The sequence below is a fragment of the Peromyscus eremicus genome, chromosome 1, assembly GCF_949786415.1.
Source record: "Peromyscus eremicus chromosome 1, PerEre_H2_v1, whole genome shotgun sequence".
In the NCBI taxonomy this organism is placed as follows: Eukaryota; Metazoa; Chordata; class Mammalia; order Rodentia; family Cricetidae; genus Peromyscus; species Peromyscus eremicus.
The window spans coordinates 55,520,674-55,529,507 of NC_081416.1; the positions used below are offsets into that span (position 1 = coordinate 55,520,674).

The following is an 8,834-nucleotide window of genomic DNA, read 5'->3' on the forward strand; positions in this document are numbered from 1 at the left end:
ACCCACTAGGGGTCCCTCGGACACTAAGCACTTACACCACACTGGAGAGCAGGAGACCTCTTTATTGCTCTTAGAGAAGGCTGCTTACAAGTTTCCTGGGTGTGGAAGGGAACCAGAAACTTTACAGTATCAGACAGAGGAAAACAAAGGCAGGAAGCCAGGGCCTGCTGAAGACCAAGCGAGGTTTATGATGAGAATATTTTCATTCTGCACCTTACCCGAGCCTGGGGTTCTTGCCCCAGCGCTGGCTTCCATGAAAGCCTCCTTCACCTCAGGATCCTCCTAGCTACCACAATTCAATAAAGATGCAGCTAAGAAACTTCAGGTGGACATGAGAGGGAGAGAGGGAGGAAAGAAGGGGCCCAGGGCCCACTGCTCACCCTGAGGTACCAAGTGCCTGTCCCTCAGCCAGCTGTGCCTCCTGAGGAGGGGCCTGGGGGATGAGTCAGGCTAAGGAAGGGGCCACTGTGGTCAGCATCAGGTCCTGTGCCAGCAAGTCCCTCAGTTCACCACTGCTGAGCTGGCCATGGTATTCACACCGCAGGCTCCAGACCCACGATACAAGTAGTAGTAACCCTAAGGGACAGTGGGACTTGGTGAGGGTGCTTAGGTAGAGTGAGGCTGGAGGGTCAGGGGCCGACCAGGCAAAACTTACCTCCTCACCCCAGTTACTGCCCCAGCTGTTCTTGATGATCCAATAAGGAGTGTTGGAGCCTGGGGAGCAACACAGAAATACAAGGAGTCAGAGGCCCCAATTCCCCACTCAGAGACTCATACACTGCACCCTTCACGTATCTGCAGTGGGCCTACAGTGCAATAGGAACTATGAAAACAGCAAAGAGCCAAGAGGCCCACCTACCGTCCTCATAGAGACCCCATGCATCTATAAGGCTTGGAGAGAGCACTTGTCCAGCTGCCTCTAGAATAACCTCCCACAGCCCCAGCTTTCCTGTCTACAAAAGGCATGTGTGTTTCTCTGAGGCTGGGATTCAGGTTCCCAGGCATTACCCCGAGGTTCCCCTCAGAAGGCCTAAGAAGCTGCTATCTACCCCGACTATGGCCTGGGGTGGATGGAAGGATAAGCAGGAGACCGGTGGAACTCACGGTTGCCATAGCCCACCAGCAACACAGCATGGTCGATGAGCCAGGGGCTGCAGAGGGGCCGGAGAGGGTGAGCGATCCCATGGCGATAGAACTGACAAGAAAACAGGGGGTAGAATGCCAGCCTGAAAGGGTGAGTGCGGGAGGCAGAGACAAGAGAGGGGACAGGAGCTCAGAGACCAGGGCCTCACCTGCATGCCAAAGGCATTAATGGCGACTGAGATCGGTCCTTTCTGAGCCAGCCAGGCTGCCATCTCTGAGAGGGGAAGGCAGCGTCAGTGGTTACTTGGGCCCAGCAGCATCAACCTGGACCCACTCCAGCCCCTACTCACTGTTCTCATTCTTGCTCAGCTCCACTGAATCATTGATGTAGACTTTTGCTCTCTGTGCCGAGAAGCTGCAGGTCTGAACATGGCCCTGGTAGCTGTAGTCATCCTCTGTCTCTAGCCCTCCTGGAAAATGAGGAGACTCCTGTTTATCACTCATTCGTGTCCTCCCAGACAGAAGGGTGCCAAGCATCCCACAGACATGAAGCCACACGTTCCTTACATACTCCCAGGGCCCCAGGCCTCTGAGGACTCTCCTCAGACTAGAGATGACAGAGCTCGGGATGAAAGGATGTGGGGAAGGGGCTACATTAACCAGCATGGACAGGACTCCGCTCCCATCTCTGCCTCCTCCCAGGCTTCCTGGTACTTTGTCCTTTGCTGCTTGTCCTGCGCTGACAGTCAGTCTATTGCTAATGTAGCTCAGACCTTTGTTGGGCTCCTGGACCAGTTTCTTTGTAAGCTACCTCAGTCAGTTCTTTAGCTCACTATCCTTCTACTACTGCAGCCCACGGCTGAATTTAATACTTCTCCTCGGGAGAGAGATGTGTTACTGTCCAGTTTAGCATAGTAAGAACACAGACTTCCAGGAAGTGAAAACATCAAGATCCACTGGGTCCTTGTCATGTAACAGAATCTTGACATCTATTTTCTCACTTAACACTGAGACAATCATACAAAGTGGACACTGTATATCCCATTTCACAGCTGAGATAACTAAGGCTCTGACAAAACTGACTTGCTGTAGAACTTCGGCCAAAAAGGGTTAACTTAATTTAAGGACCAGGACCCAGTTCTGGGTGACTCCCACGCCCATCTCTCCCTCTTGCAAAGGGGCGGCACCTGCTGCCCCGCCTGACCAAAATAATGCATACCCAAATTCTTTATGGCTGTGTAGGCACTGGAGGGCAATCCACCCAAGCAGGCCTTGTCCATCTTGTCACAATCCAAGAGCTCTAGGAGACAGAAGGCTGGTTCCAAGCGGTCCTCTGGAGAGGCTGGCCTTAATGTCAGGGGGCTGGAGCAGGATGCTCACCCTGCTCTGACAGGGAGAGCAGAGTCCCCTGGTTCAGGAACCACTGGCCCTCCACATTGCCTGTGACCGAGAAGGCCCAGCAGGAGCCACACATGCCCTGCAAGACAATGGACATGGTCAAGGCTCTCCCTTTCTTCAGGGCCCCATGCAGTTTGCCTTCTCATGCCCACTTCTGGGACTCCAACCTGGTCCTTCACTTCAGTGACAGCTCCTTTCTTCCTCCAGTCCCATTCGGGCGGGGCGAGATCATCTACGGGCTTGGCTAGACTCATCTTCCTGCCAGGCTCCTTTTGTAAAAGGGGATTCAGGTAGATGGTGTAGAATTCCTCCTCTGTAGGTAGAGGTGGGCAGGGCAGAGAGGGGTGAATATTTTATGCTAGCCCAAATGAGGAGCTTCCGGAGCAGGGCCCAGTCTCTTCCAAGTTCTGCGAGGGCTCTGCTCACCGTCCCCACCTGTGAGGTCACTGAACTTGGTGATCCCATACTGAGCTGTGCCACGGTCCAGGGCCTGAATCTTCTGTGCTCGCATCATGTTTCTGGTAAAGACAGTCAAGCGCCACTGGGCTTCTGAGGACCAAAGAGAAGGAGAGAGGCTTGAAACCAACCAGATCATAAAAGGAGACATACATGGGATTAGCAAGCCAAGTTTTCCCCAGGTGAGAGGTAGACTCTGGGTTGAGCTTGAAACTTTTGAGTGTGTTAGAGTGAGTGTGGTGAGTGTGTGTGTGTGTGTAGATCAAAGGACAACCTCTGGTGTCATTCCTCGGGGTCTTTCACTTGTTTCACAAATGGTCTCTTACTGGCTTAGAACTTAATCAAGTAGGCTAGGCTAGCTGGTCATGAGTCTGTTTCTGCCTCCCATTTCACTGCTGCCTAGGCCACCTTGTTGGGCTTTTCTGGTGGGACCTGGGAACTGAACTCATGTCTTCACACTTTCAAGGCAAGGGCTTTATTAACTGAGTCACTGCCTTAGTCCCTGAAACTGTTTGTAAGGACAGATCTCTGGGGTAGGTAGAATGCGACATGGGGAAGCAGACCACAAAGTGACAAGGTGGGAGGTATGGTCAACTTTGGGAGCCTAAACCGGAGCACTGACCAAAATGAGACCTAAGGGTGTCACCCAGAAGAGGTTATGGAAAAGGCCATGATGACAAAGGAAATCCAACAGAGAAAATCTGGTCTCTGCCTTACCCGACCCTGCCTGGAGGGACGGAAGCCCATGGTTTCTGGCCAGGAAGGTAAGATGGAAGGAGGGGACAGTCCACTCTTCCTTGACAAGATGGCGGCCTAGAAAGCTGGGTAAGAACTCAGGGATTGGGGGTCCTTGAGAGACACAAGGTCCTTGTGTCCTTTCCTTCCTCAATATCAAAGTGCCATGATAGGAGAAGGCCCAAGTCTGACTGGGACAGGTACAGACAAGGCTGGGTCCTACCTTCCTTTGATTCGTAAGTGCGGTTATAGGTATTCATGAAGTCCTCGAAGACTGTGGCCATCTTTACAGAAAAGTCCTGGGAAGGCAAAAGGGTGTTTGTTTACAAGGCGTTCAGCCTGACCCCGGGGACACGAATTGAGGGTAAAGGGAAGAGAAATAATGGGGCAGTTGGCTCTCCCAGATACAGGCTCCTCACCTGGGGGAGGGGATCCTTGTTCAGCATCGGAAGGAATGAGCTGAAAGTCTCATTTCCATACTCTGGATAGGGTTGGAACAGAGAAGCAATCAAGGCTGAATTCTGAGTCAAGTATGGTCTGGGCTATCCCAGTCTCCTTGAGCTATCCCAGCACCTGTAGCCTTCGTATTCACTGGGCCACAGTCCCTCCTCAGCAGCATGTGTTTTCCTAGCTCATCCAGGACTTCGAAGCTGCAGAGCTGGTGGGAGAGAAGGAACAGTCTGGGGACAGACTGGAACAAGTTCCTGGCAAGAGCAGCCAGCCGCTCCTCAAAGGAGGGCCACACAGAAGGCAATCACGACTTGGTGGAAGGAGGCCCTGGCCAGCAGCAGACACCAGCACCCAAATACCCACCCTTTCAGAGCATCTTGATCTCTAACCAGTAACTCAGGGTAACCTCTGCTTCCTCAGAGGACCCATCATTCCAATTGCTTGCCGGCCTAGGGCCAACAATAGCTGGGAGCACATCACTCACCATGGTTTTCTTGGTCACGGGGAGCAGGCACACCAGCGGATCATTGCAAGGTGGCTCCTCCATTGTGGCTTCCAGGGAGAACAGAGAGCCCCGACCCACCTGGATGGAGAAGGAGGTGAGGCTGGCACAGCTATCCCCCACTCTGCTCCTCTTAGGAGCCTGTAGCCCACCTGTGCTTCCCTATCCAGTCTTAGCCTGCACCGGTCCTTCCCTTCACGGTCCAGGACAACAGCCAAAATTTAAGTCAAACTCCACCTTGCATCATTCCTGGGCCCAGGCCCCGCGCCCGCTCCCCACGCGTCCTCACCCGGCGGACGCGCCCGCGTACGGCCCCCAGCACGGCTCTCATCCCCGCAGCACGGCCGTAATTGTACATGTCCAGCGCGAAGCGGGCGGGCGCCAGCAGCTCCGGGGGCGACAGATCCCAGGCCTGCTCGTCGTCGGCCCGGGGCTTGGCGGGGACCGGGACCAGGGCCACGGTCTGGAGCAGCGCCAGCAGCCATAGCAGCTGCAGCAGCGGCGCCATGACGAGGGCGAAGCCCCTGGCCCGGACTTAGCGACCCACAGACGCGCGGATCAACCGACCCGGGGCGGAGCCCGCGGTCAGAGGCCACAGAGTGTCTCCCCACGGCCCTGGACAGCGCCGGGGCGGCCAATGGGCACCGATTCCTGGCGCCTGCGCGCTCGCTTATTTACGCGAGGCACGTGGAGCACGTGGGGATGGTGGGGCGGGGTTATGGGGTCGGGAGAAGGACACAAGGCTGAGAATAAATCTCGAACCCACCACTTATTCCATCGTTATCTTAAGCAATAAAAGACAGATCCCTTTAATCATGGCAGACCTGTGAAGTTAGGTGGTGTCCCGTTTCACAAGTAAGGAGAGAAGTTTACAGAGGGCTCTGTTAAAGAGTTGAACTTGAATCCAGGCAATTGGCTCCAGAGCCTGGCCTGGCGGCTTGATTGCTCCTTTGAGGCTCCTATTGTCATTCAGAAGATGGTCAGTAATATTACAGGTCCTAGGACCCGAGGATGTAGCTCAGTTGATAGAGTCTAGCGTGCACCAAGCCCAGCACAGCACAGAATAAACCTAGCATGGCGAGGCTCTTCTGTTATCCCTGCATTCTGGAGGAAGAGACAAGATCTGAAGTTCAAGGTCATTCTTGGATACATAGTGAATTTGAACCTAGACTATATAGGTCTGAGTCCCACTCCCAACCCCCATGCATCTGAGTCCCACTCCCAACCCCCATGCATCTGGCTGTTAGGAAGCAATCATACAAGTAATCAACAAAGCAATGTGCACAAGGTGGGATCGTGCTTTAAGCACCGTGTTCCAGGGCTGCCAAGGGACAGCATCAAAACCTAAAACAGGGGAAAAATAAAAAAAATCCAAAGTGTAGAAAAGCATGTGGGAATAAACAAAAGGACCATAACCCAAGATGTGTGCTATAAGCCTCAGGCACACTTGAAGAGGGACTGGAATGGAGGGCTTTTATTACTAGAAGGGAATTTTCCACAAATTTTTGCTTGGATACAAAAATCTACTGGTTTTGGAGCAGGAAGGCAGGCTTTACCCTCAGTTCATTGGTGAGGGAGCTGTTGGCCAGAGCATCTTGTCTGAATCCTTGCCGTTAAAGCTGTTAAAAATAAACCTGGGTGGTGGTGGTACATGCCTTTAATCCCAGCACTTGGGAGACAGAAGTAGGTGGACCCCTGAGTTTGAGGCCAGCCTGGTCTACAGAGCAAGTTTCAGAACAGCCAGGGCTACATAGAAACCCTGTCTCAACCCTGCCCACCCCCAAAGAAGAAAGAATAAAAAATACAGCCTATTGCTATTGACCTTGGTTGGCCCCCAGAGGTGGAAGGTGAGTCCCTGTGGCTGAAGACACCATACTCTTCAGAAACAGGGCCCAAAGGCCCCTGAGCTGGAAATGACCTGAATGCCTCCTTCCTGAGGACCAGCTTTCATGTCATACCAGGAGGATCCACGCAAGGTTCCATGGAAGGAAGGAGGGAAGCAACCGGTAGACCTATGACACCGTGCGCCACATCAACAACCAGCACGGCACGATAACCCCAAAGGTACAGTGGTGACATGTGTACCTTGGTGGTAACCAACAGCTCTCTAGTTCGACTTCAGACCCACTGAACAAGAGGGGAACAATGCCTGGTGCTGGGAACTTAGCCAGCCAGCTGCTCAGGACTAGGGAGGTCAAGGAACTTGGAGGAGAACCTACAATCCCAGGATTATCCCTGACCACAGTTTAAATATTTGTCCTGATTCTCAGACAAGTGTTGTCCTCACCCCTCATCAAGGAAACTTCTCTTTGAAACAAACAGAGAGTAATATAGAAAATCACAACCAATTAAAATGTAGAGTTGTGTAGAGATGTGTCCCAAATGGCTACATTTACAAAACACTCCCCGACCTAAGGCTCAGGGAACATTTTGGAAGAGGGGGTGAAAATATTGCTCTTTAATCTTACAGAGACTCAGAGAGTTTTCTGTGAGATTGTGTCTTCTAGTATCCTCAGAAACTATACCCATAAAGTCTTACCAAAATGACTCCCTAAACATGAGCTGAACTAGGACAACATTAATAGACCTGTTAAAGGGAACGGGGTAGGGGGCCAGGGGAAGCCCACAAGGCCTCAGATCTACAGGCAACTAAGGAAAGCTGAGAGTTGGAGAAATAGTCTTCTGCAGGGAGGAGCATGCCAACTGGTTGTCTAATACCAAATTGTCAGCCCTAAAAACGTACTTATAAATAATGTTACTCAGTCAGGTGTGGTGTTTAGTCCCAACACTTGGGAGGCAGAGGCAGGTGGTTCTCTGTGAATTTGAGACCAGCCTGGTTTATACAGCCAGTTCCTGTAGCCAGAGCTGTATAATAGATTGACCCTGTCTCAAAAATAAACAACAAAATAATAAAAAAAAAAAAATAACGTAATGTAGACTAAGCAAGTTATATTTAGGAACATATATGTATATGCATATATCCATGTAATAGTAATTAGTGATAAAAGATGCTATGAGTTTGAAAGAAAGCAAGGAGTGGTATATGGGAGGGTTTGGAAGGAGGAAAGGGAGTGAAGAAATGTAATTATAATAATCTTGAAAATGAAAGAAATAAAAAGTAAGTACAATAAAGGTTTCATTATGACATCCTCAAATAAAGGTAGGAAGCGGGGTGTGATAGTATGCACCTTTGATTCCAGCACTCAGGAGGCAGAGGCAGGCTGATCTCTGTAAGTCTGAGGCTAGCCTGGTCTACATAGTGAGTTCTCGGCAAGCCAGGGCTGCTGTAGTGGGTAGCCGTTCCAGCTTTGACCTGGAAATACCACCCCCTTTGAGGCTTAGGTAACTGTCACACCTACAAGGCAGAGCTGAGGGAGGACCCCTGAAGACCCAAGATCTGGATGGGGGAGCTCTCTTGGTTCCTGGATCCTGGACGCTGGAGGTAGACCGAGCAGAGTTCTCCAGAGAACACCGCCGGACTGCGCTACACCTTTCCCAGACCCTGTAACCTATCCCTTCACTTGTAAGTTACCCCATAAAATAAACTTCCCTTTTAACTACGTGGAGTGGCCTTAATAATTTCACCAATACAGGGCAACATTGTGAGACACTGTCAAAAAAAAAAAAAAAGGAGGTAAGGAAAAAGATACAGGGCTAGGGGATAGCTCAGTTGGTAAAGTGTCTCCATGTAAGCATGAAGACCGAAGTTTGATCCCCAGCTCTTGTCTAAAAAGCTAGGCATGGGCTGGGGGGCAGAGGTAGGTGAGTCACTGGCCCTGAGCCTGGCTTACTGGCTGAGCTTCAGGCCAATGAGAGATCCTGTCCAAAAAAATAAAGTGGAGGACTCCTAAACAGTTACACCTAAAATTGACCTCCAGTCTAAACATACACCCACAACATACCTGCGTATGTGCACACACAAAGAAGTGTGTGGTGTGTGTGTGTGTGTGTGTGTGTGTGTGTGTACACTGTGCTCATGGAGGCCAGAGAACAACTTGTGGGAGCCAGTTCTCTCCTTCCACTCATGTAGGTCCTGGGGATTCAACTTCGGTCGTCAGACTTGACAGCCAATGCCTCAACTTGCTCAGCCATCTTACCAGCCCACAAAGAAGAAATTTCATATATAGTTTTTTTGTTCGTTTGTTTCTTTGGGTTTTGTTTTTGTTTTTGTTTTTGTTTTTGTTTTAGACAAGTTCTTGCTTTGCAGTCC

The 8,834-nt window shown here is 51.1% G+C and overlaps 1 protein-coding gene across 2 annotated transcripts; it reads right to left on the bottom strand.

The window, feature by feature from the left end:
- Positions 1–42: 42 nt before the first annotated feature.
- Ctsf (cathepsin F) lies at positions 43–5,271 on the bottom strand. 2 transcript variants are annotated; one of them, XM_059249058.1, is made up of 14 exons: positions 4,914–5,271; positions 4,607–4,705; positions 4,246–4,330; positions 4,092–4,153; positions 3,896–3,971; positions 2,908–3,030; positions 2,649–2,794; positions 2,464–2,560; positions 2,303–2,383; positions 1,434–1,553; positions 1,293–1,357; positions 1,105–1,195; positions 656–714; positions 43–576 (listed from the first exon to the last, which is right to left on the bottom strand). In XM_059249058.1, the coding sequence occupies exons 1-14, from the start codon at positions 5,130–5,132 to the stop codon at positions 502–504; spliced, it is 1,398 nt and encodes a 465-aa protein (XP_059105041.1). In that variant the 5' UTR covers positions 5,133–5,271; the 3' UTR covers positions 43–501. The 2 variants fall into 2 exon arrangements, with proteins under 2 accessions (XP_059105041.1, XP_059105048.1); XM_059249065.1 differs by having other exon boundaries at positions 2,917–3,030; positions 4,914–5,268.
- Positions 5,272–8,834: the final 3,563 nt, after the last annotated feature.

Excerpts from the sequence above, each read along its gene's own strand:
- Ctsf (XM_059249058.1), bottom strand. The coding sequence starts at position 5,132 with ATGGCGCCGCTGCTGCAGCTGCTATGGCTGCTGGCGCTGCTCCAGACC. Across the intron at positions 4,706-4,913 it reads TACGCGGGCGCGTCCGCCGG|GTGGGTCGGGGCTCTCTGTT; the intron begins GTGAGGACGCGT and ends TTCTCCATCCAG. Across the intron at positions 2,384-2,463 it reads GCTCTCCCTGTCAGAGCAGG|AGCTCTTGGATTGTGACAAG; the intron begins GTGAGCATCCTG and ends TCTGTCTCCTAG.